The sequence below is a fragment of the Pipistrellus kuhlii genome, unplaced genomic scaffold, assembly GCF_014108245.1.
Source record: "Pipistrellus kuhlii isolate mPipKuh1 unplaced genomic scaffold, mPipKuh1.p scaffold_m20_p_30, whole genome shotgun sequence".
Classification (NCBI taxonomy): domain Eukaryota; kingdom Metazoa; phylum Chordata; class Mammalia; order Chiroptera; family Vespertilionidae; genus Pipistrellus; species Pipistrellus kuhlii.
The window spans coordinates 6,586,523-6,613,641 of record NW_023425530.1 but is presented as its reverse complement, the minus strand read 5'-3'; the positions used below and the strand labels follow the sequence as shown (position 1 = coordinate 6,613,641).

Genomic DNA, 27,119 nt, shown 5'->3' with positions numbered 1-27,119 from the left:
TGACGCCCCGGCAGCCGCTGGGGCCGGAGGGCGCGGCGCGCGGACGCGGCGGCGGCCTGGTCCAGCGGGGCCGGAGCGGAGCAGGCCGAGCGGCCGCGCCCGGGCCCGGGTCCGCCGCGCCCGCCCCCTGCCCGCCCTCCCCGCCCCGCGCGGGCGCACGCGCGCTCCCCCGCCCCTCCCTCCGCGCGGGGACCCCTGGCGGGCGGCGCGAGGACATGGCCAGCGACGCCGTGCAGGTAGGCGCACCTGCCCCCGCGGCCGCCGCCGGGCACCGGGCGCCGGGCACCCCCCGAGGCCAGGGCGGCCCGGGCCGGAGCCTCCGGAGTGCCCGGCGTCCCTCCCCGGGGCCCGTCGGGTGGAGCCGGCGCGGCCCGCTTCCCGGCAGGTGGAGGTGGGCACCCGGCGAGCGGGGAGGTCCGGGAGCCCCCGCCGCACCCCGAGCTCCACGCCCTCCCCGGCCATGGGAGGGGGCGCCGCGGAGGTGCCCCTCGGGCTGTCCGAGGCTGGCGGAGCGTCCCCGTGCTCGCCGCCCCGGCACTCGCCTCCCCTCCCCTCCCCCTGGGGTTTGGTTCTCGGCAGGTGGGCAGGTGCCGCTTTCCCGGGGGCAGGTGCTTGGCCTGGTGCCTCCGGAGGGGAGGAGGCCTGGCCCGGCCCCTCCCGCACAACAAAGCTCCGTGGGCCCGCCTCCGGGCTGAGGTTTACGAGGGTCCCGACGCTCCTCCGATTGGCACCTGTTGGCAGAAGTGCCCGAGACACCTCATTAGGTGGGGGGACGGGGAGCCCCCAGGGCCACCCTCTGGGCTGCCAGGTGGAGCCTCATCCCAGCTGGGAATACCCGGGGCAACCGGCTGGGGATTGTCTCCTACCTGGAGTCCTACCTGGGCATGGGGAGCAGGGCTGGGTCACCCCCCCCCCACGCCCCCTCCACACACAGGCACAGGTGACCGATGCCAGTCTGCGGCCCAGCCACGTCCCTGTGCCACCTTGTGGACATGACAGCCCTGATCTCACCACCCCCCACCTTTGACAAGCAGGGCCAGGGGTGACTTCTGGCCTTTGGTTCAGTGACCCAAATCTGAGACACGTCCCCTCAGTGCCTCGCCATCTCAGCGTCGTGTGTGGTGCCGTGTAACCAGGTTCTCGTCTCCTTCTGCACCCGCCCTCCGTCCCCTCTGTGTCTCCCCCACGTCCCCTTGTCCCCCACCCAGTCCTGCTGATGGCCTGCCGGCCTTGCCGAGGAGCTGGGCGTATTTGGTGTTGCAGATCACACAAGGTCAGACCTTGGGGCCGGGGAGGGCCAGGGTCCCTGTCTCTCCCCGGGGCCCTGAGAGGGCTGTTCAGGAATCCCCGTGATATGATGCATGTGCTTGGTATGCACCAGACATGACCGTGACGGAGGCTGTGATTCCTGGAACGAGGCTGGACCTGTGTCCTGGTTCCCCTTCCCACCCCTTTCCCGCTTTCACCCCCTCCCGTTCATCCTTTTTCCTTGTGGCTGCTTGGGCCTGCCACCCTGGTCCCCTCTGTCTGTCCCAACGTGTGCCTGTCTGTTCTGTGTCCGGCAAACGGATGTCCTGTCCAGATTCCGGAAACGCCCAAAGCATTGAAATCTCCGGACGTGGGGGTCTAGGTCCCTGGTTGCTCTCGGAAGAGGGGAGGGTTCTGGGAGGTAGGCCTGAGGTCCCCCGCTTCACAGTGGGAGGTGGTGCAGCCGGGGATTCTCCTAAGCCTGGGCCCGGCCCCTGACTCACGGGTTCACCCTGCTCGCCCTCCAGTGACTCCTGCCTCCTGGGCAGGAGTGAGTCACTCCAGGGAGAACCCAGGAGGTCAGGCCTCCCTTCCTCCCTGCTCTGCCTCAGCTGCCGGAGGTCAGCTGCTCCTCTCTGCCTGGACCCCCTCTGGCTGCACCCCTGCTCTGCCTGCTGGGGGCTGGGAGGGGCTGGGTGGGGCTGGGCAGTGGGCACGGCCTGGCTGGGCGTGGGTGGTAGTAGATGTGACCCTGAGTTTAAATTCCGGCGCTGTCACTCCCCTGCCTGAGTCCCCACCGGGTGCCTTTGTCTCTCTGAGCCTCGGTTCTGATAGAAACGTGGGACCGAGAGGGTGTGTTCGTGGTTGGGAGGAAACGCCGACCAGCACGCTGCCAGGTGGGGCTGCTGCGAAATCCTTCCTGGCAGCCCCAGTCAGCAGCGCAGGGTGTCCGTCTGTGTCCTTTCACCCAGTTTCTCAGCTTCAGCACTATTTTTTAAAAATACATTTTTATCGATTTCAGAGAGGGAGAGACATCAGTGATGAGAGAGAATCATTGATCGGCTGCTTTCCTGCACACCCCCTACTGGGGGGTCGAGCCCACATCCCAGGCATGTGCCCTTGACTGGATTCGAATCCGGGACCCTTTAGCCCTCAGGCCGATGCTCTGGCCACTGAGTCGAACCCGCTAGGGCAGCCTCGGCGCTGTTGACATTCGGGGCTGGATCACGCTCTGAGGTGGGGACTGTCCGGTGCTCTCTGGGTTACTGAGCAGCACCTCTAGTCTCCACTCACTAGATGCCAGGAGCACCCCGTCCTCACCCCCAGGCGCGACAACCAGACGTGTTTCTGGGTGATGTCAAATGCACCCAGAGGTGGGCGTGCAAAATCCCCCACCCTCACTGAGAACTGCTCTGCCATCGCTCTGAGCCTCAGTGTCCTCCCCTGTAAGGTGGGGAGAATGATGGCAGCTGCTCAGGATCCATGTGAGTGAGGGGTGGGGGTGTAGGGGGGTGGCTCTTCGCCTGCCATACTCCCTCTGTGGGGGCAGCTGCCCCTGAGGTTGGTCAGGAGCCAAGGAAGACTTCCTTCATCTGTGAAATGGGATCTCTCAGGCGGGGGTAGGGGGTAGGAGGGAGGTAGGGGGGAAGGAGCCTGTACTAGGATACTGGGCACTCCTGCTTTCAGTCCCGGTTCTGCCTGTGTTGGCCGTGAGACCTTGGGACAAGTGATGTCACCATTCTGGGCTTCAGTTTCTTCTTGAAAAATGGGAGTGATAACATCTGTAATACTTTCAGCGATAAAGATACATTTAGCCGAAACTGGTTTGGCTCAGTGGTTAGAGCGTCGGCCTGCAGACTGAAAGGTCCCAGGTTCGATTCCGGTTAAGGGCATGTACCTTGGTTGCAGGCACATCCCCAGTAGGAGTTGTGCTAGAGGCAGCTGATCCATCCTTCTCTCTCATCGATGTTTCTAACTCTATCCCTCTCTCTTCCTCTCTATAAAAACTCAATAAAATATATATTTTTTAAAAAGAAAAAATAAAAGAAAAAGAAAACAGGGTGATAATAGCACCTGCCTCATCAATTGCCCTGGGTACAGCTTGTTAGTAACTACTGTTATTGTTACTATTCACGTCATACTTGAGCCTCAGAGAGCCACTGGTTTGGGGTACCCTCACCCCACCCCTCCAGTGCTGTTTTCTTAGATCTCAGGGAGGTGCCCCTGCCAGGCCAGGCCCCTGAGGCCTCCAGGCTGCAGTCAGCAGCAGTGGGCACCCAGAGGAAGCAGGAAGTTGTAACTGCCTGCATCTGCAGGCAGGAGGCTGGCTCGTGTAAACAGCCATGTGCATTTGCATATCAGTGTACACTCGTGTTCTGTGCACACACCTGTGGGCACGTGAGAGGGTGCATACCGCCAAGTCGGTCCCGGGAGCCTGTGTACCCTTGGGGGAGCCTGCCTCCGATTCCTTTCAGCTGGGGGCTGAGGAGAGAGGCTCCCTGGGTGCACAGAGCCCCGGAGCTGGCCCAGCGCAGGGGTTGCTGGGAGCTAGCAGGAAAGAGGAAGTGGCCAGTGAGAGGCCCTGGTAGGGCTGAGGTTCAGGAAGAGGGCAGGGCCCTCAGCCGGGACCCAGGATGGCGGAGGCTGATCCCCCCTTGGACCAGGAGCTGGAGGTGGGGACAGGGGCCCCTGAGGGAGGAGGGCAGAAGGGGGACCCCAGGCAGCACAGGCCAGAGACTCTGCTCTTGGTACCCCTCAGCTTTGGGCAGGAGAGAGGGGACAGGTTGAAGTTTCTGTTTGGGAGGTGGAACTCGCCGAGGCCCTGGGGGAATCCCGCGTCAGGGAGATAGAGGAAGAAAAAGAGGGTGCTCTGCCCTTAGGTCCTGGTTGTTGGGGGTGAGAGGAGGGGAGACAGGGACTGTCACTGCGACCTCCTGGCTTGGGGTGTAACAGAGGAAAGAGGAGGCCAGCCTTGGCACTTACCAGTTTGAGGCAAGGCAAAGGGGAGAAAGAGCCTGTTCTCGGGACCCCAATCCCATAGTTTTGGGGGGCAGCACAGGCCCACCCTTGATTCTTCCTCGATTGGGGAGCAGCAGAGGGAAAATGGGGCCTCCTTGTCTGGAGGGACAGCAAAGAGGAGAAGGGGGTCTGTCCACTGGACCTTGTCATTTGAGAGGGCAACGAAAGGGAGGCAAGGCCTATCCTTGGGGCCCCCTAGTTCGGGAGAGCCTGTCCTAGGGGTCCCCCCTAGTTTGGGGAGCACAGTGGTGGGGCAGTGGGGCCTGTCCTCCAGAATCTCACCATGTAAGATGAAAGAGGAAACAGAGAGGGGGCCGGAGACCGGGATGCCAGGACACAGGCTTTATTGGAGAGAAGGGTACCACTGCCGGCTGCTTCCAGAGAGAGAGAGAGCGGAAGAGAGCGAGGGCCGGGGTCCATGTATTTTTAAGGGGAGGACAGGGGACGGGGCTTAGGGCACTCAGCACACGCCGATTGGTGGTTTCATGTAAGGTCTACGGTTAGGGATTTAGGAATTGGGGGGTGGGGGACTTAGGGTATTTGGCAGGTGCTGGTGGATGGTTCAGTGCTCAGGAATGTCTGGCCGCAGGTGGGGTTTCCGTCCGTCCGTCAACTGGAGGAAGGGAGGATCTATCATAAGAAACAGATAAAGGGAGACAGGACTGTGCCTGTGGGGTTCCTGAGGCAGGGCCTGTCTCACCTCCGGTTTGGGGGTCAGAGGATGCGGAGCGGGCCCTATCATGGGAGCCCTGGGCCGGGAGGAGGCCAGCGTGGCTGCCTGCGTGGCCTTCCCCCCACTTTATCCTCCTGCCCTGCTGACCCTGCTGTGTCCCCGCAGAGCGAGCCCCGCAGCTGGTCCCTGCTGGAGCAGCTGGGTCTGGCGGGTGCTGACCTGGCGGCGCCCGGGGTGCAGCAGCAGCTGGAGCTGGAGCGGGAGCGGCTGCGGCGGGAGATCCGCAAGGAGCTGAAGCTGAAGGAGGGGGCCGAGAACCTGCGGCGCGCCACCACCGACCTGGGCCGCAGCCTGGGGCCCGTGGAGCTGCTGCTGCGCGGCTCCTCCCGCAGGCTCGACCTGCTGCACCAGCAGCTGCAGGAGCTGCACGCCCACGTGGTGCTGCCCGACCCTGCGACCGCCCCCCACGGTGAGCAGGCCTTCCCAGAGCGGGCGGGACTGAGCTGCGGGACCCCAGAGGGAGGCTCGCCCCATCTCCGCTGACCCCCAGGGAGACACACTCGGGGACAGTGGCCTCCACCCTCAAATACGATCGAGCAAACATCAAAACCGACACCCAGAGAAAGGACCAACATCCAGAGACTTACAGCCACACAAGTACCCCAAACCACACACAGTCACACCAACACCCGGACAACAGCCAAGGACCCACACACTATCATGCGAATCCTAGGAAGGCTTCAAGTCACCACAGAATCCAGAGACTTCCGTGCTGCCACCCAGCACCCAAACAGATGCACACACAGTCACACCAACCCCCACAAATTCACATAAACACAGCTGCCTAGCTCTTCCAGACGTACACTGTCCTATCAACAGCCAGAGACTTGTATGCATAATGGGACAAGGCTTGAAGACCCAACACCACTTTCACCAACACCCAGCCTTCCCCTACAATAGGCACATCATCAGCTAGGGACCCACACTGTCGTGTCAGTGCTCTGAGACAGTGAGTTAGGCCAACACCCAGAATCTCATATGGTCACATCTACACCCAGAGTCACTCCCACCGTCACATTACCCTCCAGGGAGTCACACAGAGCCATGCCAGCTCCAGAGTCATGAGTATCCGGCTGTGCACACCCAGACCCTCAGGCACAGTCCTACCAGCACCTGAGATCTGAACATCCAGTTGTGCCAACAGTCAGAAACGTGCTAGGGTCGCCCAGCACCCGGATTCTCACACAGCCCTTTTTCTTCTCTCTCTTTAATGTTTTCTTGATTGATAGAGAGAGGGGAGGGAAAGGGGTAGAGAGAGAAATATTGATGAGAGAGAAACATCGTTGATCAGGTGCCTCCTGCCCGCCCCTACTGGAGATAGAGCCTGCAGCCTGGGCGTGTGCCCTGACCCGGAGTGAAACCAGCAACCTCTTGGTCCATGGGTGGACGCTTAACCTCTGAGCCACACCAGCCATGCTCACCCAGTCCTCCCACCCCTGCCATCCCACACGTTACACACACACCTAGGGAGACGCACACTGGCTTCCTCATGCCACTACCCTGTGGGTCACAGGTAACCACATCCACACCCATGGCCCCCGCACAGCTGTGTGAAGAATTAGGGGTCTCTGTTCACAGTCCCACCAACACTGAGGACTCGAGCACACCTGACACTTGCCCACGCCCATTCACGCTGGCCCCACCCTGGCCCTGAGGGGGTTCCCTGAGGGGGTTCCCTGAGGGGGTTCCCTGGGTGGCCTGGGGTGGTTGGATCCTCAGGGCCCCTACCTGGGGTGGAATCCGGGCTGGACAGAGGGCAGGTCCTTTCAGCCGGGCCACACCTCCTGGGCAGACGGAGGCGAGGGCCCTGGTGACTCTGTCACTCCCACCTCTCTCCAGATGCCCCCCTGTCCCCTGGTGAGGGGGGCCCGGCCTGCTCAGCCGCCAACCTGAGCCGCGTGGCTGGTCTGGAGAAGCAGCTGGCCATCGAGCTGAAGGTGAAGCAGGGGGCAGAAAACATGATCCAGACATACAGCAACGGCAGCACCAAGGTAAGGCACACGCTGGCACCCCCATGTGCAGGCATGCTCTTGAATAGTCCATGGGCAGTGGGTGGGAGAGGTCGGGGGCTAGGGGAGGGCAGGGACTGATGGGGGGCTGGGAGGCAGGACTGGGGTGCAAGCAGGCTCTAAGGGCAAATGAGTGACTGTGTGAAGTCAGACAGACACACGACAGAGACTGTCCTCCACACTTAGTTGTCCCCTAGAGATTTGGGGGTGTCCATGGTCAGGCCCACACAAAGCCACTCACTGCGAGCGGCATCTCTCCGACACATGTCAACACAGGTCAACACCTGGATGTACACGTCATCATCCTAACATCCAGAGACATCCAGATGCATACTCATGTCATAACGTCTAGTCAGTCATAGCAACCCCTAGACACACACACCCCATCGTGTTAGGGACACCACCTAGACCCACAGGTAGACCATTAAACTCACATCTAGAGACCAGAGTTTTCATACAGATCCCCCCACCCAGACCTATGACGGGGACAGTCACAGGTCTGTCTGTCCCAATACTCAGAGACACTCACACAGGCAAGCAGTCAGACATGCTGCTACAGACATTGTTTACCCATGCTCATGTACACGCGCGCGTGCACACACACACACACACACATACACAAATATTACGTGTGAGGAAATAAACTACACAGATTATTTTTCCTGGCTTTTATTGAGCCGTAACATACATAAGTGTACAACCCAATGAAATTTTACCTGTGTACACACCACCCCCATCAAAATCCAGAACATTTCCAGTCACCCAGAAAGTTCCCTCCTGCCCGCTTCAGCCAATACCCAGGCTTCTGCCACCACAGGTTAGCTTTGCCTGGTTTTGAAACATAGCACAAAGTGGATGGGAAAATCCACAACCAGTTTCTTCTTCTTATTTTTTTTTAATATGGAATGCTTCACGAATTTGTGTGTCATCCTTGCTCGGGGGCCATGCTAACCTCTATCGTTCCGGTTTTAGTGTATGTATGTGCTGCCGAAGTGAGCATGACAGCCGGTTTCTGCTTGTACGCACAGAGGGCCCTGGGCTGTGCCCAGTCATTGCAATACCTTAACTGCACACACACACATCTGGAGCCCCCTGATAGCAGACTGTCTCACACACCCTCCCGTCACCCTGGGAGACTCACCCACGTGGCTACAGGCAGGGCCACACCTGCCATGGGGACCTGCATGCGTGCTAACAAGCTGATGCGAAGACAGTGCCCGCTGGGGCCAGGCACAGCCCTGAGCTCTTTGTGCAGATCAGCTCCTTTAGTCCTCAGCCCCGTGCGGATCGGTGCTCTTGGTGCCGACCCCATTCCTGCAGACGGGGGAAACAAGCCCAGAGAGGTGGTGCGGCTGGCCTGAAGCCACACAGCTGCAGCAGAGCCAGGATCAGGCCCCCTGGGCTGCACCACTCCCTGACACCCAGGAACACCCAGACACTCTGTCACACGGTCACCCAGGCCTGCACTGTGTGGACAGCGGGTCCGGTGGTTGGACCCCCAGCTGTTCAGCAATCCTCTCACGACCGACCTCTGCCCCCAGGACCGGAAGCTGCTGTTGACGGCCCAGCAGATGCTACAGGACAGCAAGACCAAAATCGACATCATCCGCATGCAGCTCCGCCGGGCGCTGCAGGCCTGCCAGCTGGAGAGCCAGGCGGCCCCGGAGGAGGCCCAAGGTGAGCCCCTCGCCTGCACTGAGGCTCGCAGCTCAGTGCTCAGCCCCTGGAGGGCGCCCTTTCTGTGGCAGAGGGGTGGGTGCTATGGCTCACTGTGTGACTGGAGCCTATTCCCAACCCCCTCCGGGCCTCGGTTTCCATTTTGTCCCACTTGAAGTATACCCTAGATCAGATAGTGGCAGACTATCGCCCACAGCCAAATCTGCCATTGCTTTCCTTCCTTCCTTCCTTCCTTCCTTCCTTCCTTCCTTCCTTCGTGAATTTTTATTGGCGCCCAGCGATGCCCGTTCACTTACTATCATCTAAGGCCAGCTTTGCCCTGGGACAGCAGAGCTGGGTGGTGGCAACACAGCCTGTGTGGTCTGCAAAGCCAAAAGTATTTATTCGCAATTTTTATAGAAAAGATGGCAGACATCTGGACTAAGTGGTTGCCTTGTGTAAACCTGTGGGTGTCCACAGCATGTGTGTCTCTGTCAATGAGTGCCTGCGGGGCGTCTCAACCTGACTGTCCGCCTGAACTTGTGACAGGGTCTTGATGTATGTGTGACTGTGCTGCTGATGTGTGTCAGCATTAATGTGCCACAGACTGTGGGGACCATCGGTTGAGTGCATGCCCTGGTAACTGTGCTAGTTTGTGTGTCACCATGACCGACAGCGGAGTGTCAGCTGCTGGTGGGCGTTAGGGTGTTTGGGCTGCTATCGCAGAACCATAGGCTGTGTGGCTAAGGAACAGAAATTTATTGCTCACAGTCTGGAGGCCGGAAGTCCAAGAACAAGGTACTCGCAGTTCCAGTGTCTGGTGAGGCCCACTCCTTGGTTCAAAGATGGTGTCTTCAAGCTGTCTTCATGTGGGGAAAGGGGGGAGGGAACTCTCTGGGGCAGGGGTCTTCAAACTACGGCCCGCGGGCCACATGCGGCCCGCAGAGGAGTCTGATCTGGCCCGCCAGGTTTTTTGGGCAGTGAGCGCAGCCGAGGTGTTACAGTAGGAATTAGTAGTTCATATAGTCCGGCCCTCCAGCTCTCTGAGGGACCGTGATCTGGCCCCCACTTTAAAAAGTTTGAGGACGCCTGTTCTGGGGTCTCTCTTACTTATTTATTTACATATTTTAAAAATTTTTATTTTTATTTTTTATATATATTTTTATTAAGGTATTATATGTGTACATATCTTTCCATTGCCCCCCAACCCATACATGCCCTCCCCCCCGCGAGTTTTTCGTCCATTGTAAAATATTTTTTTTTATTTCAGAAAAGAAGGAAGAGGGAGAAAGAGATATAGAAACATCGATAATGAGAGAGAATCACCGATCAAGCTGCCTCCTGCACGCTCTCCACTGGGGGTTGAGCCCACAACCTGGCCATATGTCCTGATTGGGAATTGAACCTGGGCCTTCTGGTTAATAGGTCAACGTTCAACCAATGAGCGCGCCAGCCAGGCCTGGGGTCTTTTTTATAAGGGCACTAATCCCATTCATGAGGGCTCCATCCTCATGATCTAATCACCTCCCAAAGGTCCCATAGGGGCTGGGTTTCAACATAGAAATTTTGGGGAGTCAGATACATTCAGACTAGTTGTAGGGCTTGTAACAGAGATGACAATGTGTGTGTGTCTTTGTGGTGGGGAGGGTGTCAGTATGACTGTCCATGTGATTGTCTCTCTGTATTGTGAATATCCTTGTGGGTTTCTCAGTGATGGTGTGTGATGGGGTGATGATGGTCATACACCTCTCGGCGATACGACCTTGGGGACAGTATGAATTTGTCCTGTTGTGTAAAAGTCTCAGTGATGGTCTGAGTGCCATGAGACATCAGGCCCAGAAGAAAGAGTGCGACTGTGTTTGTAAGATGACATGCCTGTGAATGTCAGGGTTCCCGTGGCACTGTCTGTGTCGTCGGTGTGCAGCTGAGTGCCATACACCTGTGGGTAATGGTATGACCCTGTGACTGAGTGCCGGGGTCTGAGTCTGGCATACAGGACAGCGAGACTGGGGCTGTTTCCCGTCTTTTGCTCTTAGAAGGCTGCCATGAATAGTGTACCTATGTCAAGACAGCCCTGGATAAGTGTGACCATGGCCTTGTGCCTCTGGGTGACAGTTTCACACACACCGTGTGACCGTATGTCCTGGTGCCTGTTCCTGTGGCTTTGGGTGGCTGGCTGCTTCCTGTGTCAGTGACTTCACACTGGGTGTGACAGCCGGCTTTCCTGGCATTGGGTTCTGGTGACACTGCCCTGCAGGCCTATCTCTGTGCCTTATCTACGTGGCCGTGTGGTTACATTCTTCTGGTTTTCCCGGGGCTGGAGGTAGAGTCCTGGGAGTTCTGCCACAGAGTGACCGGGTGTCTTAAGGGTCTTGCGACCATGCCCATCCGCCTCTGGGACAAAATCGGGTTGTTCGCAGTCGTTTGCTCTTAGAAGGAAGGCTGCCATGGAAAACCGCGTACCTCTGTCATGGGCAGAGGTGCTTCTACGGGACGGAGTCCCTGAATTGGGATTCCTGGACCAAAGAGTAAATACATTGGTGATTTTGACAGACATGGCCAAACTGCCTCCCATGGAAAGGCACCTTGTATTCCCAGCAGCAACGAATAAAAGTGACTTAAAAAAAAAATGTCCTGTGTTTGTGTGACCATATTCTTGTGGCTGTCTGGTTGTCCGCGGCGCCCCCATGAGAGTGCCTGGGGATGGTGTGGGATCCTGACAGTGCTTCTGTCCCTCCGTCTGTGTGGACAGCATGCCAGTGTGTGTGAATGCCCAGGGTGACGGCCGCTGTCCCTGAGACCACCCTTGGGAGCGACAGCGTTTGGATAAAAGCGCCTGACCACCCCTTGGGTGACACTTGGTGCATGATGGTGGTGATGTGTCCAGGCCAGTACCAGTTGTTATGGAAGGCTGTGTGTGCGGGCTGGGTTGGCTGCACCGGGGTTGGTTGGTTGGACCTGGATCCCAGTCCTGGATCCCGGCCCGCCTCACTGCCCTGTGCCCTGTGCCCACAGGGAGCCCGGAGCTGGGGGCGGTGGAGCTGCGCATTGAGGAGCTGCGGCACCATTTCCGAGTGGAGCACGCGGTGGCCGAGGGCGCCAAGAATGTGCTGCGCCTGCTCAGCGCCGCCAAGGCCCCTGACCGCAAGGCCGTCAGCGAGGTGAGCAGCGGGACCTCCATGTGAGAAGGCGGGGCCTTGGCCTGGGAGTGAGGGGCGGGGCCTCCACGAGGGGCGGGGCTTTGGCCTGGGAGGGATGGGCGGGGCCTCTATGTGAGGGGGCGGGGCCTTGGCCTGGGGGTGAGGGCGGGGCCTCCATGAGGGGGCGGGGCCTTGGCCTGGGAGCGCTGCGGTGAGGCTTGGGGCTTTAGTCCCTGCGATCAGATTTACTTTTCAAGGGTAGGACTCAGGGGTTTAGGTTTGGGGTCTCAAGGGAAGAGGGGCCCTCGGTAGGACTTAGTCGAAGGGAAGGGCCTGGGTTTGCGCTTGATGGGCATCCCAGCCCAGCTGTGTCCCCAGCGGCCCTGCTCCTCCTCCTGCAGGCCCAGGAGAAGCTGACCGAGTCCAACCAGAAGCTGGGGCTCCTTCGAGAGGCGCTGGAGCGGCGGCTTGGGGAGCTGCCCACTGACCACCCCAAGGGGCAGCTGCTGCGCGAGGAGCTCGTGGCGGCCTCGTCTGCAGCCTTCAGTGCCCGCCTGGCGGGGCCCTTCCCTGCCATGCACTATAGCACCTTATGCAAGCCCTCGCCGCTCACAGGTGGGTCCCCCTCCCCTCCCCGAGCCCACCGTACAGCCCTGGACTCCTGACCCCTCAGGGTCCCAGCCCCAAGACCCCACCCACCCACCCACCCAAAGATCCAGACTCCCATCCCACTGTCCTCTCACTTTTCCATTCACTCCAACCCTCCAGCCTGGGCCCCGTGTACCCTGGACTCCTGCCCCACCTTGCCCTCTGATTTTAGACTCCTGTCTTACTTTCCCCACCTCCCCACCCAGCTCTGCCTTTTTTCCTGTAGCCAGTCCCTCAGTCCAGCCACTCACTCTCGGAACCCTCAGCCCTGAACCTCTGTCCCTGCCCCTGCCCCCGCCCTCCTTAGCCTGCTCAGCCGCTACCTCACCACACCAAGCCTACTGCAGGCCTCAGCCCTGCCCCGGACCTCCAACGGCCTCTGAATCATGGCCTAGTTCTGCTCTGCTTCTAGCCTGGGCGTCCAGCCTACACGCTTTTCTGTCCTAAACCCGACACGCAGAGCCCCTCCCCAGCCTGGCTCCTGCAGCCTCCCCCTCCCCCTGGTCCCATATTTCTTATTTCTGGGCACAGCCATCCTGTATCAGACCCCCTGCCCCATTCTCATTGTCTTTCACCAACTCCCACTTGCGTGCTGGCTGTTTCTATATTTATACCCACTTCCCCGGGGCCCCCTCCCTTCGACCTGCCCCAGTGGTGGCTCCCTCCTGAGCTGACCCTCCCGCAGGGACCCTGGAGGTGCGTGTGGTGGGCTGCAGGGACCTTCCGGAGACCATCCCCTGGAACCCCACTCCCTCCACGGGGGGGCCCGGGCCCCCGGACAGCCGCACCCCGTTCCTGAGCCGGCCAGCCAGGGGCCTCTACAGCCGGAGTGGAAGCCTTAGTGGCCGGAGCAGCCTCAAAGCAGAAGCCGAGAACACGAGTGAGTGGCCTGGAGGGAGGAGGCGGGGTGAGGGCCCCTTGGATATCCCGTGTATCACACTCTCACGTCACACTCATAAGATGGGCACCGGAGAACCAAACAGCAGGTGTTAGGGAGGGGTGGAGAAACTGGAACCCTTGGGCACAGTTGGTGAAGATGTGAAATGGTGCAGAGCTTCAGAAAATTAGGCAGGGGATTAGCATTGGACGCAGCAGTCCTACCGCTGAGCACCCGCCCCACAGGGTGGAGAGCAGGCTCTTGAAGAGGCGTCTGCACACCTGTGTTCGCAGCAGCATGACTCAGCAATGGCCAGGAGGTAGAAGCAACCCAATGGCCATTGAACCAGGTCGTGCCGAGTGGAATAAGCCAGTCACCAAGGACAAACGCTGTGGTTCCACTTGTGTGCGGTGTCTAGAGTAGTCCAGTCGTAGAGGCGGGAGGAATGGTGGCTCCCAGGGCCGGGCGGGGGTGTGGGGGGGAGTTAATGCTTAATGAGGACAGCGTTTCAGTCGGGGCATAGAAAGAGTTCTGGAGATAGACGGTGGTGACGGTCACATAACAACGTGAAATACCTAATGTCACGTGCTGAACACCTAAAAACGTTTATGATGGTAACTTTTATGTGAATTGGCCACAGTAAAAAAACCACTCATATACTAGTACATGAAGTATGTGTGACGAAAAATAACCATAGGGCAGGCATTCATATATCCGCCACCCAGGTCAAGAAATGGAACTCTGGAAGCGGCCTCAGTTCCCTCCCCAGTTCTAGCCCCTTCCTTCTCTGTCCTAGAAGTAGCCACTCTTCTGACTTCATGGTTATCTTTTTTTCCTTCCTTTTTTGGTTTCCTTTGTCATTTTAGCACTTCATATATTGTATGTGGAAGCACACAGAATGTATTCCATATCACTGCTTTTTTCATTCAACATTGTTGTATGGGACTATAGTTCATTCATTCATTTTTACTCCTGTTTAATAGTCTATTGTCTTAAACTGAGCCAAATCAAATTGATGTCTTTCAGCTCTGGGTGTTTTTTTTTTTTTTTTTTTGTGTGTGTGTGTGTGTGTGTGTGTGGTTTTTTTTTTTTTTTATACAACTCTTTATTTTTTAAAATTGATTTAAAAAAATATATTTTTTATTGATTTTAGGGAGAAAAGAGGATTAGAGAGCTAGAAACATCAATGAGAGTGAAACATCAGTTGGCTACCTGGGGACTGAGCCACAACCTAGGCATGTACCCTGACCAGGAATCAAACTGGTGACCTCTTGGTTCATGGGTCAAAGCTCAAGTACTATGCCACACTTGCCAAGTTGATTTTTTTTCTTTTTTTTAGAGAGGAAGGGAGAGAGAGAATCATCAATCTGCTGCCTTGTGCATGTCTTTTTTTTTTCTTTTAGATAAAAAAATAGTTGAATATCAGTAATTTTATGATTTAGCTAAGAAGACTATGTTGTCATTTATATAGGGTGTTCCTCAAAAATGTATACACATACTTTGAATAATTTTAAAGGCAGTGTTTATTAAAATACATCTCATTTTCAAAACTGAGCTGTAGCTATTAAAGTGTATATACATTTCTTAGGGACACCTATGCATTAATTCTCCTGTTAATGGGTAGGGAGATGCTCCCAGTTTGGGGCCATTATATAAGCATTATGCATCTCCTGATGCCTATCGGCATGCTTTTCTCTAGGGTAAATATTTAGGAGTACACTGCTGCAATATGCGTGTAGAATAAAAGTAAATTTGGATCCCTACCTCACATCATACACAAAAATCAACTGGAGGTGGATTGAAGGCTTTAATATGAGAGGTATACCTAACTAGTTTGGCTCAGTGGATAGGGCGTTGTCCTGCCTACTGAAGGGTCCCTGGTTCAATGTCAAGGGCACATGCCTAGGTTGCAGGCTCAATCCCCAGTGGGGGGCGTGCAGTAGTCAACCAGTTAGTGATTCTCATCATTGATGTTTCTATCTCTCCCTATCTCTTTCTCTCTGAAATCAATCAAAGAATATTATTTTTTTTAAAGATAGCATAGCAGACTATTATGATAGGAAATATTATGATAAAACATTTAATCAGATAAGAGCTATACCCCTGCCCTGGCGATTCCTGGCCCTCATCCTTCCACCCGGTCCCCGGTTGCAGGTGAAGTCAGCACTGTGCTCAAGCTGGACAACACGGTGGTGGGACAGACGTCCTGGAGGCCGTGTGGCCCCACCGCCTGGGACCAGAGCTTCACCCTGGAGCTGGAGCGGGTGAGCTGGGCTGGGGGACCACGGGGCCTGGAGGAGGGTTCTGGGCCCGGGGCACCCCCAAACGACGGCCCTCTTCCCTTCCCTCAAGGCGCGGGAGCTGGAGCTGGCTGTGTTCTGGCGGGACCCGCGGGGCCTGTGTGCCCTCAAGTTCCTGAAGCTGGAGGACTTCTTGGACAACGAGAGGCACGAGGTCCAGCTGGACATGGAGCCCCAGGGCTGCCTGCTGGCTGAGGTACAGCAAACCCCGACCCTGAGGGAACGCTTCCTGCAGCTCCAGCTGCAAATGTGGGAGATAATGTCTCGATTGGGCTCCGAGCCTTGAGAGAAAAGGACCTCTCATGGGTTACATCAGCGACACGACTTAAGCTTGGATTGGTTTTGTTTTGAGGCAAGATTAAAAAAAAAAAAAAAAAAAATTTTTTTCTTTTTAAATACAGAATTTTGTCAAGCCAGAAAAGAAAAACAAAACTTGGCACAGTCATGGCCCGTGGCAACATGTGCTGGCAGAGCCACCGTCAAGTAGAGAGATTGCTTCTGCAGTGGGGTTAGGGTTCCGTCAGGGACCCCACCCTCAGCTCTGCAGACATGGGGGCAGGTCACTCTCGGTTGCAGGGGCCGCCCTGTATATTGAGCAGCATCCCTGGTCCCACCCCCAGGAGGCCAGTTGCAACCCCCAGCGGTGACAGCCACAGTGTCTCCGGACGTTGTCACCTGTCCGCTGGTCTGAGTAACATTCCTAGCTGACCCCTCGTTCTGTGTCCCAAGTGCTTTGCTAACGTTCACTCGTTAATCCTCACAACAATCCAGTGCACAGCTGACAGAGGAGGAAACTGAGACCCAGAAGGAAAGACCCTGACCCTTCATTTAGCTCAAATTATCCTCAAAACTGTTTTAAATTTGCCTCTAACATATCCACGTGCCCTCTCCACATCCATATCCCCGTGTGAAAATTCTTACGTGGCCTCATAACCCGGGAGCCGAAGGAGACAGGAGAGGTGCTGGCGTCAGGGGCAGACCAGTCCCTTCTGCGAGGAAGGTCCCCAGCCCAGCGAGCCTGGTGGGGGCGGCCCCGGGGCAAAGGCTGAGGCCCCCGGGCTTCTCCCTAGCCTTTGCTTCTCTGCGTGCTTCCCCAGAACGCCATCCGGCGGAGCTCTCTATCGTTCTGTTGTGGATGGGCCAGCAATAGTTGCATTCTGTGGGAGGAAATGTTTTCCGTCCCGGTCACCCAGCAGAGTAGCCGCCCGCCTCGTGGCTGCTTGAAGTGTGGCCAGTGTGACCGGGGAGCGGAGACGTTGATGTCACTTAGATTTTGCTCCACATACATGGCCACCCGTAGCTGGTGGCACCTTATTGGACGCACATAGTGACGCCGTTCTGTGATGGAGCACTTGCTGGAAGATGTGTTGGAGTTTGGAGAATTCATCGAGCCCCGTGGTGGCCCCTCCGGGGTGGGCACCCGTATCACCCGGAGGGCTTATTGAAACAGCCCGCTGGGCCCCACCCCTGGTGTTTCCGAATCAGTGAGTCCCGCAGGGGGCCCTTGGGTCTGCGTTTCTAGCACCTTCCCCGGCAATGCCGATTGCAGGTCTGGGACCAATCTCGGGAATCGGGGCACTAAGTGATGTAGGACCTGTTCGCTGGAGGTGAATGTGCATCGTGTTGGGTCAGACTCATTCCCTACCCCGTGAGGAAGGCGTGGGTGCCTGCTCTCGTGTCTCCAAAATGGCGCTCGCTCTCTCGCGCGCGCTCTCTCTCTCTCTCTCTCTCGCTCTCTCTCGCTCTCTCTCTCGCGCTCTCTCTCTCTCTCTCTCTCTCTCTCTCTCTCTCTCTCTCTCCTTCCTTGCTCTCTCCTTGCCTCCCGCATGCGCCCCATCTGAGGCTGAGGAGGTGGCTCTGCTGAGCGGTGGATTGGTTTTGTAACCCCTCAATATGATGCAGTGCCACAGTGATCGGAATTCCCAAAACACGCACGTGCACACCTCTGCTCCCAAGGGCTTCCCTGCTGTGCTGCCCGGAAGTGGGCAGGGGTCCTCACCCGCTGACCCCTCTCCCCAGGTCACCTTCCGCAACCCCGTCATTGAGAGGATACCCCGGCTTCGGCGGCAGAAGAAGATCTTCTCCAAGCAGCAGGGTGAGTGGGGGGTCTGGGCCGGGAGCGGCCGGGTCCGGAGCGGCTCAGGGTGACCCCGCCCCGTCCCCCCAGGGAAGGCGTTCCAGCGCGCCAGGCAGATGAACATCGACGTGGCCACCTGGGTGCGGCTGCTCCGGAGGTTCATTCCCAGCGCCGCGGCCACGGGCACCTTCAGCCCCGGCTCTTCTCCCGCCCCCGAGGCCCGGTCCTCAGGGTAAGGACAGGCCCTGGGGTCCCCGCTGCCCCTGCTGCCCCTCGGGTGCTGGTCCCAGGTCCACCCTCCTTTTCTGTGCTGCAGCGACATCCCCGTGGAGAAGCTTAACCTCGGGGCCGACCTGGACAGCTCCCCCCAGAAGAGCCCTCCGTGTTCTCCTTCCAGTCTGGTAAGCATCTCGCTGCTCCTTCCCCGCTCAAGGCCCAGAGACCACCAGGAACTCCCCTGGGTCACACAGCCCTCCTCTGGCAGGACCCCGGCCCAGTTCTTTGTGTTGTTGTTAATCCTCGCCTGCGGATAGTTTTTCTATTGAATTTTATTAGAGAGAAAGGAAGGGAGGAGGAAGGAGGAGAAAGATTGAGAGAGAGAGAGAAACATCAATGTGAGAGAGACACATCAATTGTTTGCATCCTGCATTAGCCCCAACTAGGACAGGGATTGAACCTGAGACCCAGTGCAAGTTCCTTGACAGGGAATTGAACCCGTGACCGTTCGGTTCTTGGACCGACACTCTAACTACTTAGCAACACCTGCCAGGGCAGGGTCCAGTTTTTCAGCCTGAATAGAAACATGAGCTCAAGGGCCAGGCCTGCAGAAACCAGTTTGGCTCAGCGGTAGAGCATCGGTCTGCGGACTGAAAGGTCCCGGGTTCGATTCCCGTCAAGGGCATGTACTTTGGTTGCGGGCACATCCCCAGTAGGGGGTGTGCAAGAGGCAGCTGGTCGATGTTTCTCTCTCATCGACGTTTCTAGCTCTCTCTCTCTCTCTCTCTCCCTTCCTCTCTGTAAAAATTCAATAAAATATATTTTAAGAAAAGAGCAGGCCGCCTGGGTCCCCATTCCTGCTCTGCCACCTCCTGGCCGTGTGACCTGTGCCTCGCACTGCCTGTAAAATGGGCATGTTTGGAACTCATGTCACAGATGGAAGTCGAGATTGTGGTTTTCTCTGAGTGGAGGGGGTACTGACAGGAAGGGGACATGGGAGCCTGCCAGGTGACGCGTCTTCTACATCTGGATCCAGGTCAGCGGTGAGCGCAAGGGTGATATAATGGATAATTTCATATTTGGGGGCCAGATGGCCTTGCTCCTATGAGCACTGCCCTGTCGAAAGCCGCCACAGGTAACACTGACAGACACTGATGGGTGTGGCAGTGTTCTGGGAACACCTTACTGACTTAAGTTTCAATGATACATCGTTTTCCTACATCAGGAAGTATTCTTTCGATATTTTTCCATCCCTTTAAAAATAGAAAGACCATCCTTAGCTTATAAACCATAGGAAAAACAGAATTGCCCACCCCTCACCTAGGCTGGGGACCCAGGTAGACACCTTCTAGTATATGATAGCTGATCCTTTCACTACCTCCCTGAGTGCATTTTTTATTATTATTTTAAAATATATGTTGGTTACTGCCGAAACCGGTTTGGCTCAGTGGTAGAGCGTCAGCCTGCGGACTGAAAGGTCCCAGGTTCAATTCTGGTCAAGGGAATGTACATTGGTTGCGGGCACATCCCCAGAGAGGGGTGTGCAAGAGGCAGCTGGTCGATGTTTCTCTCTCATCGACGTTTTTAGCTATCACTCTCTCCTCCTCTCTGTAAAAAATCAATAAAATATTAATATATATATATATATATATATATATATTAATATATGTTGATTACAGAGAGGAAGGGAGAGAGAGCAAAAAATAAAACAAATGAGGAGAATCATTGATTGGCTGCATGCCCCCTACTGGGGATCAAACCTGCAACCCAGGCATATGCCCTTGAGCAGCATTGAACCCAGGTCCCTTCAATCTGTAGGCCAACGCTCTGTCCACTGAGCCAAACCAGCTAGGGCCTGAGTGCATTTTATATCTTATTTTGTTTGTCAAACCTCACTTGAGGATATTTATTTATTTACTTATTTATTTTTAAATATATTTTATTGATTTTTTTACAGAGAGTAAGGGAGAGGGATAGAAAGCCAGAAACATCGATGAGAAAGAAACATCAATCAGCTGCCTCCTGCACACCCCCTACTGGGGATGTGCCCGCAACCAAGGTACATGCCCCTGACCGGAATCGAACCCGGGACCTTTCAGTCCACAGACCGATGCTCTTCCACTGAGCCAAACCGGTTTGGCTCGAGGCTATTTTTTTTATTGATTTATTTAGAGAGAAGGGAAGGGAGTGGGAGAGACACAGAGACACAACGACTGGTTGCCTCCCACACGTGCCCCAACTGGGCCTGGGGATTGAGCCTGCAACCATGCCCTTGTCTGGAATCAGTCCTCGGGCGCACTCTAACTACTGAGCAAACCCTAGGGCTATTTCATGTAAAATAAAAATAAAAATAGCCTTGGCTGGTGGCTCAGCTGGTTGAAACATTGTTTAACTCCAAAAGGTGGTGGGTTTGATTCCGAGTCAGGGCACATAGTACCTAGGCTGTGGGTTCAATCCTGGATTGGGGTGGGTTTAGGAGGCAGCTAATCCTATCGATGTTTCTCTCTCACATCGATATTTCTCTTTCTCCCTTCCTTAGTTTCTACAAATCAATTAAAAAAAAACAAACCACCCATATCCTCGGGTGAGGGTTAATGAATAAAAGAAAAAGAAAATAATACCTGCTTTATGGCTTTGAATTAAATGGGATGTCTCATTATACGAGATGAGAAGAGTTTGGCAAAAAAAAAAGAAAGAAACAAACTCAAACCTCCCCCAAATTAATGACACTGATGGCGGGAAAGATGAGGAGAGCAGACAGCCCATGGGCATGCCATTGCTATGTCATTGGGAGCGCCCAGCTGGCTGAGTTAAAAAAGGACACTATCTTGCCCTGTCCAGAGTGACTCGGCAATTAAAGCATCGGTTCCTGCACCAAAGGGTCTCGGGTTCAGTTTCCGGTCAAAGGCTCATACCTGGGTTGCACGCTCGATCCTGGCCCCAGGAGGTCTGTGCAGGGGGTCAATCAATGTGTCTCTCACATCGATGTTTCTCTCTTTCTCCCCACTCCTTCCTTTCCATTCTTTCTGAAAAGCAATGGAAAAAAAATATCCTTGGGTGAGGATTAACCAAACAAAAAACCAAGAAACGGGTACTGTCGGGACCCAGAAATCCCACTCTGGACCTCCCCTAGCTCTTCACACATGCATCGCCAGGATGTTCACTGCAGCAGCTTTGTGAGGGTCCCTCCATAGGAACCGGTGCTAAATAAATGACAGAGCGGAGTAGTATGCAGCTGTGAAAATGAAACAAGTCCGGTGTGCGGTGTAGACTGATTTCCAAGACAGATAGCCCAGTGGGAGAGGCAAGATTAGAATATTGTCACTAGAATATTGTGCAAGAAAAGTGTAGCCTGTCCTGGCACTTTGGTTCCTGTGGGTATAAAATATATCTGAAAGATACCCAGGAAACCACTAACAGCACCTGGCTCTAGGGAGAGCAGCTGAGGCAGGAAGGACTGTTTTGAACCTGTTCGTACTGACTGAATTTTTGGAACTGTGTTATTTTCCCCCATAAAAATATTATATTCGCCGAGACTGGTTTGGCTCAGTGGATAGAGCGTCGGCCTGCGGACTTAAAGGTCCCAGGTTTGATGCCAGTCAAGGGCATGTACCGTGGTTGTGGGCACATCTCCAGTAGGAGGTATGCAGGAGGCAGCTGATCGATGTCTCTCTCTCATCGATATTCCTAACTCTCTATCCTTCTCCTTCCTTCTCTGTAAAAAATCAATAAAAAACATTTAAAAAAATATATTATATTTGACCTTTACAAAGTTATACATAGATGTGGTATAAATAATTAAATGGCGTCCTAGCCAGTTTGGTTCAGTGGATAGAGCCTTGGCCTGCAGACTGAAGGGTCCTGGGTTCGATTCGATCAAGGGCGTATGCCCTGATTGCGGGCTCGATCCCCAGTAGGGGGCATGCAGGAGGCAGCCAGTCGATGATTCTCTCTCATCATTGATGTTTCTATCTCTCTTCTCTCCCTTCATCTCTGAAATCAAGAACAAATATATTTTAAAAAGTTTTGTTAAAAAAAGAATTAAGTGGTTCCAAAGGACTAACACCAATAAAGGTAATAAGTAGATAAATGCTAAAATATGCTTGCAGCATGAAATGTACTGGAGAGAAAAATAAAGCAGAAAAGGGGGGAATAGAGAGGGTTGGTGTCGCAGGTTCTGGTACTTATTCCATAGAGTGGTCTGCTGACCACCTACGAAGGGGACCTTTGAATAAAGGCCTGAAGGAGCGAGGAAGGAACTGCAGAAAGAGTTCTGGGCAGAGGGAACACTCCGTGCAAAGACACGAGGGTGGAAACGGCCTGGTCTGTGCAGGGCAGTGAGAGGAACTTGAGGTTAGAGGGAAGTAAGCGAGGGGCGAGTGGGGGCAGAGGTGAGGTCAGAGAGGCGACAGGAGCCTCGGCGGCTATTGTGGTTACGGGGTGTCTCACCCTGACCCCCTCTCTCTGCTACAGAGTTCGCCGGCCCAGGAGACGACCACCACGTCTGAGCTGCCTTCAGGGACTCAGGAGACCCCGGGCCCCACCCTGTGCAGGTGACACCCCTCCCCTGTCCACCCCCAGCCACCGCCGCCCCCTGTCCCTGTCCCCACCAGTGTCCTCTCTCCGCAGCCCTCTCAGGAAGTCACCCCTGACCCTCGAGGACTTCAAGTTCCTGGCGGTGTTGGGCCGGGGTCACTTTGGGAAGGTGAGACGGTGGCAGGAAGTGGAGGAGCTGGGAGCGCGCGCCCTCGGGTGTCTGGGCTGGCCGCTAAGGCGCCCCGCCCTCTGGCCACAGGTGCTGCTCTCCGAGTTCCGGCCCAGCGGGCAGCTGTTCGCCATCAAGGCTCTGAAGAAAGGGGACATTGTGGCCCGGGATGAGGTGGAGAGGTGGGTCCCTGCGCAGGCCGTCTGAGCGCATCAGCCTTCTCTCCCGGGAAGTGGGGGCCAGATAGTCCTTCCTCCCACTCATTAGCTAGTGCTTAGGAAGGTACTCTTTCAGTAACATTTATTTATTTACTGGTTTACACTAACTCTTAGAAACATCCGCTCTCACTTGATATTCGGTGACTCGTTTGTTCCCCCAGCAGCCCGGGGGGCGAATGCTGTCATTGTTCCCATTCTTCTGGTGGCACAGAGAGGGCGAGCCAGTGGCCTGAGGTCCCACAGCCAGTGGGCAGCAGGCCCAGGATTCAAACCTAGGGACTGGGGCTCTGAAGCCTGTACTTTTTCTTTTTTTTAAATTGATTTCAGAACGGAAGAAAGAGAAAGATAGGGACATTAATGATGAGAGAGAATCATTGATCGGCTGCTTCCTGCACACCCCCTCCTGGGGACTGAGCCCACAACTGGCGCATGTGCTCTGCTCTGGAATGGAGCCTCAGCTTCCTGGTTCATAGGCCACTGAGCCGCACCAGCGGGGCTGAAGCCTATGCTGTTAATGGTGCCATTACATTGCCTCAGCTTTGGGGTCAGGGCCATGAGTTCAAATCCCATCCCTGCCCCAGACATACTTAAAGATCCTGGGGAGGCCCTTCTGAGCCCCAGCCTCCCCCTCTGTAAAAGCGGAGTGATGATGTCTTTCTTGCACAGTAATCAAGGAGGATTAAATAAGAGACTGGATCTGGAGTATTCTGCAGAGTGCCTGGCCTCCTGTCAGTTCTCAGTTAGAAACACTGAGATTGGCCGAAACCGGTTTGGCTCAGTGGTAGAGCGTCGGTCTGTGGACCAAAAGGTCCCGGGTTCGATTCCGGTCAAGGGCATGTACAATACATTGGTTGTGGGCACATCCCCAGTAGGGGGTGTGCAGGAGGCAGCTGGTCGATAATTCTTTCTCATCGATGTTTATATCTATCCCTCTCCCTTTCTCTCTTTGAAAAATCAATAAAATATATTAAAAAAAAAAAAAAGAAAAAGAAAAGTGCCAAAACCGGTTTGGCTCAGTGGATAGAGCGTCGGTCTGCGGACTTAAAGGTCCCAGGTTCGATTCCGGTCAAGGGCATATATCTTGGTTGCTGGCACATCCCCAGTAGGGGGTGTGCAAGAGGCAGCTGGTCGATGTTTCTCTCTCATCGACGTTTCTAGCTCTCTATATCTCTCCCTTCCTCTCTGTAAAAAAAAATAATAAAATATATTAAAAAAAAAAGAAAGGAAAGGAAAGGAAAGGAAAGAAAAGAAACACTGAGATTGTCCCCAATCCTCTCGACATCTTTTTGTTAATCGGGAACCCAATTTGGGCAGGCTTAAGCAAATAGAAGAATTTATTGCTCTGGATCAGGAATGTCCAGGGGTGTCTGCCTTCAGGCATGGCTGTATCCAGGTGCTCAGATGATGTTTCTCATTACAGATGTGGTATAAAGAATTAAATGGCGTCCTAGCAGCTTGGCTCCGTGGATAGAGTGTCGGCTTGCAGACTGAAGGGTCCTGGGTTCGATTCGGTCAAGGGCACATGCCTGGGTTGCGGGCTTGATCCCCAGTGGGGGGCGTGCAGGAGGCAGCTGATTGGTGGTTCTCTCTTGTCATTGATGTTTCTCTCTCTCCCTCTCCCTTTCTCTCTGAAATCAGTAAAGAAATATATTTAAAAATATATTTGTATTGATTTAATAGAGGAAGGGAGAAGGAAACAGAAATAATAATGATGTTTCTATCTGTTTCATTGATCAGCTGCCTCCTACACGCCCCCTGCTGGGGATTGAGCCCACTACCCAGGCTCAGTGTGCTCTTGACTGGAATCGAACCCAAGTCCCTTCAGTCCGCAGGCTGATGCTCTGTCTATTAATCCAAACCAGCTAGGGCAATAAAAACATTTTTTTTTTTTTTTAAATTCCAACAGAAAGCCTGAGATTGAGCTCCATTGGCTTGGCTTCCTCATTCCTGAATAAATTCCTGGCCAGGGAGATGGGGTGCTCCAATGAGCCCACCCCTTCCAGCTCCCCAAAGAGGAACTGGGGGACTGTGACTAGGATGACAGATGGGTTCTAGGTGTCTGTTGAGCAGGCAGGGCTGCCGAAGTTCAGAGATAGAAGCAGGTTGCCCGAGGTTGCACAGCCACGAGAGGCCCTAACAAATCCCAGGGTTTGAGGACTCCAGGGAGTGTGAGAGGTGGGGGTAGGGAGCGTCTCTGCTGCCTGACCCCTGTCCCCACCCTGCGCAGCCTCATGTGCGAGAAGCGGATCTTGGCAGCGGTGACCAGCGCGGGCCACCCCTTCCTGGTGAACCTGTTCGGCTGCTTCCAGACGCCGGAGCACGTGTGCTTCGTGATGGAATACTCAGCTGGGGGCGACCTGATGCTGCACATCCACAGCGACGTCTTCTCCGAACCCCGGGCCATGTGAGCTGGCCCCGTGCCTCAGCCCCTTCTCACTCCTCCCCCTGAAGGTCCCACCTCCCTCCCGCCCAGCCCTCAGGGTCCGGTCCAGTGTGGGGCTTTTGAGTTTGTGTGACCTCCCTGTGGGGAGGCCTGGCTCCTTCACACCAGCCTCTCTCTGCAGCTTCTACTCAGCCTGTGTGGTGCTGGGGCTGCAGTTTCTCCACGAACACAAGATTGTCTACAGGTGTGTGCGTGTGCGTGCGCGTGTGCGTGCTCGTGCATGCGTGCTCTGCCCACTCGGGGGCCCTCGGGCTTGAGGCAGGGCCCCCATTCCCACTCATCCCTCTTTACACCTCCCCCCCCCCCAACCCCTCACAGGGACCTGAAGTTGGACAATTTGCTCCTGGACACGGAGGGCTATGTCAAGATTGCAGACTTTGGCCTCTGCAAGGAAGGTGAGGGGCGGGGCCGGGGTCTGGGGGTGCTAGGCAGAATGGGGGCGGGGAGAGGAACGGAGTCCCCAACCCTACCCAGGTTATCTCACAACCCCACCCTGGATCCTGGGACAGGGCTGGCTGGGCCCCCCCTGTCCCCCAATAATCTCACCTGTCCCTGCCGCCCCAGGGATGGGCTATGGGGACCGGACCAGCACGTTCTGTGGAACCCCGGAGTTCCTGGCCCCCGAGGTGCTGACAGACACGTCGTACACGCGGGCGGTGGACTGGTGGGGGCTGGGCGTGCTGCTCTATGAGATGCTGGTCGGTGAGGTGAGGCCACAGGCTGCCCCCGCCCTGCTTGCCCCGGGGAAGCACTGGCCCCTGCGTGTGCCCGGGGTGGAATCGGAGTCTGCCGCCAGCACGTGCTGTGTGCTGGGGCGGGCGCTCCTCCTCCCTGGCCTTAGCTTCCAGACGGTGAAACGGCCACGTGCCCTCTGTGCGCAGGTGCAGCAGAGCAGAGGGCTTTGGGGCTGGCGGGGCCAGAGGAGGTGCCTGATTCATTCACCCCGTACCCCTGCTTTCTCCCCGTGCCCAGTCCCCTTTCCCAGGGGACGACGAGGAGGAGGTATTTGACAGCATCGTCAACGACGAGGTTCGCTACCCCCGGTTCCTGTCCGCGGAGGCCATCGGCATCATGCGCAGGGTGAGGACCCCCAGGCTGGGGTACCCGGGGAGGGCCCTGGGACCCAGGGGGAAGGCTGACACTGTGCCCCCCCCCCCCCCCCCCCAGCTGCTGCGGAGGAACCCGGAGCGGAGGCTGGGATCCAGCGAGAGGGATGCGGAGGATGTGAAGAAACAGCCCTTCTTCAGGGTGAGCACCTCCTCCTCCCGAGGACCAGGCCGTGCCCCCTGAGACCTCATTGCTTCACCTTCAACACTGTCACCCCTGCCTTCCCTGCCCGCCCCCCCTCACTGACCCCGCCGCACCCCTACCTCCTCCCGGCTGGGAGCCCCTGCCTTAGGGTGAGACCAGGCTCCCCGGTCCTTTCGGGCCTCCCAGCCCCGCCGGCTCTGCCCCTCTGTGTGTAGCTCAGCTGGACCCCACAGATCAGAGGTGCAGGGGCCCCTCCTGCCCTGGGTGCCCCAGCCCTCCGCACTGACTCCCCCTCCCCGCAGACCCTGGCCTGGGACGCCCTGCTGGCCCGGCGCCTGCCGCCGCCCTTCGTGCCCACGCTGTCCGGCCGCACAGACGTCAGCAACTTCGATGAGGAGTTCACCGGGGAGGCGCCCACGCTGAGCCCCGCCCGGGACTCCAGGCCCCTCACGGCCGCGGAGCAGGCGGCCTTCCGGGACTTCGACTTCGTGGCCGGGGGCTCTTAGCCCGCTCCCGCCCCGGCGCCCACCCAGCTGTTGTTAGTTTTTAAAAATGCCTTTGGGGTTTGCCCCTCCATGCA

At 56.1% G+C, this 27,119-nt stretch overlaps 1 protein-coding gene, 1 long non-coding RNA gene and 1 pseudogene across 6 annotated transcripts; 1 reads left to right on the top strand and 2 right to left on the bottom strand.

Moving 5' to 3' along the window:
* On the top strand, positions 1-27,119 carry PKN1 (protein kinase N1). Of its 5 annotated transcripts, none has more exons than XM_036460033.1 (22): positions 3-236; positions 5,105-5,408; positions 6,839-6,990; positions 8,550-8,685; positions 11,680-11,825; positions 12,206-12,419; positions 13,138-13,332; positions 15,484-15,593; positions 15,682-15,825; positions 17,649-17,724; positions 17,797-17,938; positions 18,023-18,107; positions 22,396-22,475; positions 22,552-22,627; positions 22,718-22,809; positions 25,073-25,249; positions 25,410-25,472; positions 25,607-25,683; positions 25,853-25,995; positions 26,261-26,368; positions 26,456-26,536; positions 26,842-27,119. In XM_036460033.1, exons 1-22 carry the CDS (start codon positions 216-218, stop codon positions 27,043-27,045), a joined length of 2,826 nt encoding a protein of 941 aa, XP_036315926.1. In that variant the 5' UTR covers positions 3-215; the 3' UTR covers positions 27,046-27,119. The 5 variants fall into 5 exon arrangements, 4 of the variants coding, with proteins under 4 accessions (XP_045445245.1, XP_036315926.1, XP_045445244.1 ...); XM_045589288.1 differs by lacking the exon at positions 3-236 and adding an exon at positions 1,202-1,273; XM_036460032.2 differs by lacking the exon at positions 3-236 and adding an exon at positions 3,805-3,920.
* On the bottom strand, positions 7,903-7,996 carry LOC118731472 (annotated as a pseudogene).
* Positions 16,716-22,508, bottom strand: LOC123653330. Its single transcript, XR_006743064.1, has 3 exons — positions 22,394-22,508; positions 20,188-20,193; positions 16,716-18,115 (listed from the first exon to the last, which is right to left on the bottom strand). It is a non-coding gene; the product is annotated as an uncharacterized LOC123653330 (long non-coding RNA).

Excerpts from the sequence above, each read along its gene's own strand:
- PKN1 (XM_045589288.1), top strand. The coding sequence starts at position 1,217 with ATGGCCTGCCGGCCTTGCCGAGGAGCTGGGCGTATTTGGTGTTGCAGA. Across the intron at positions 8,686-11,679 it reads GGCCCCGGAGGAGGCCCAAG|GGAGCCCGGAGCTGGGGGCG; the intron begins GTGAGCCCCTCG and ends CTGTGCCCACAG. Across the intron at positions 11,826-12,205 it reads ACCGCAAGGCCGTCAGCGAG|GCCCAGGAGAAGCTGACCGA; the intron begins GTGAGCAGCGGG and ends CTCCTCCTGCAG.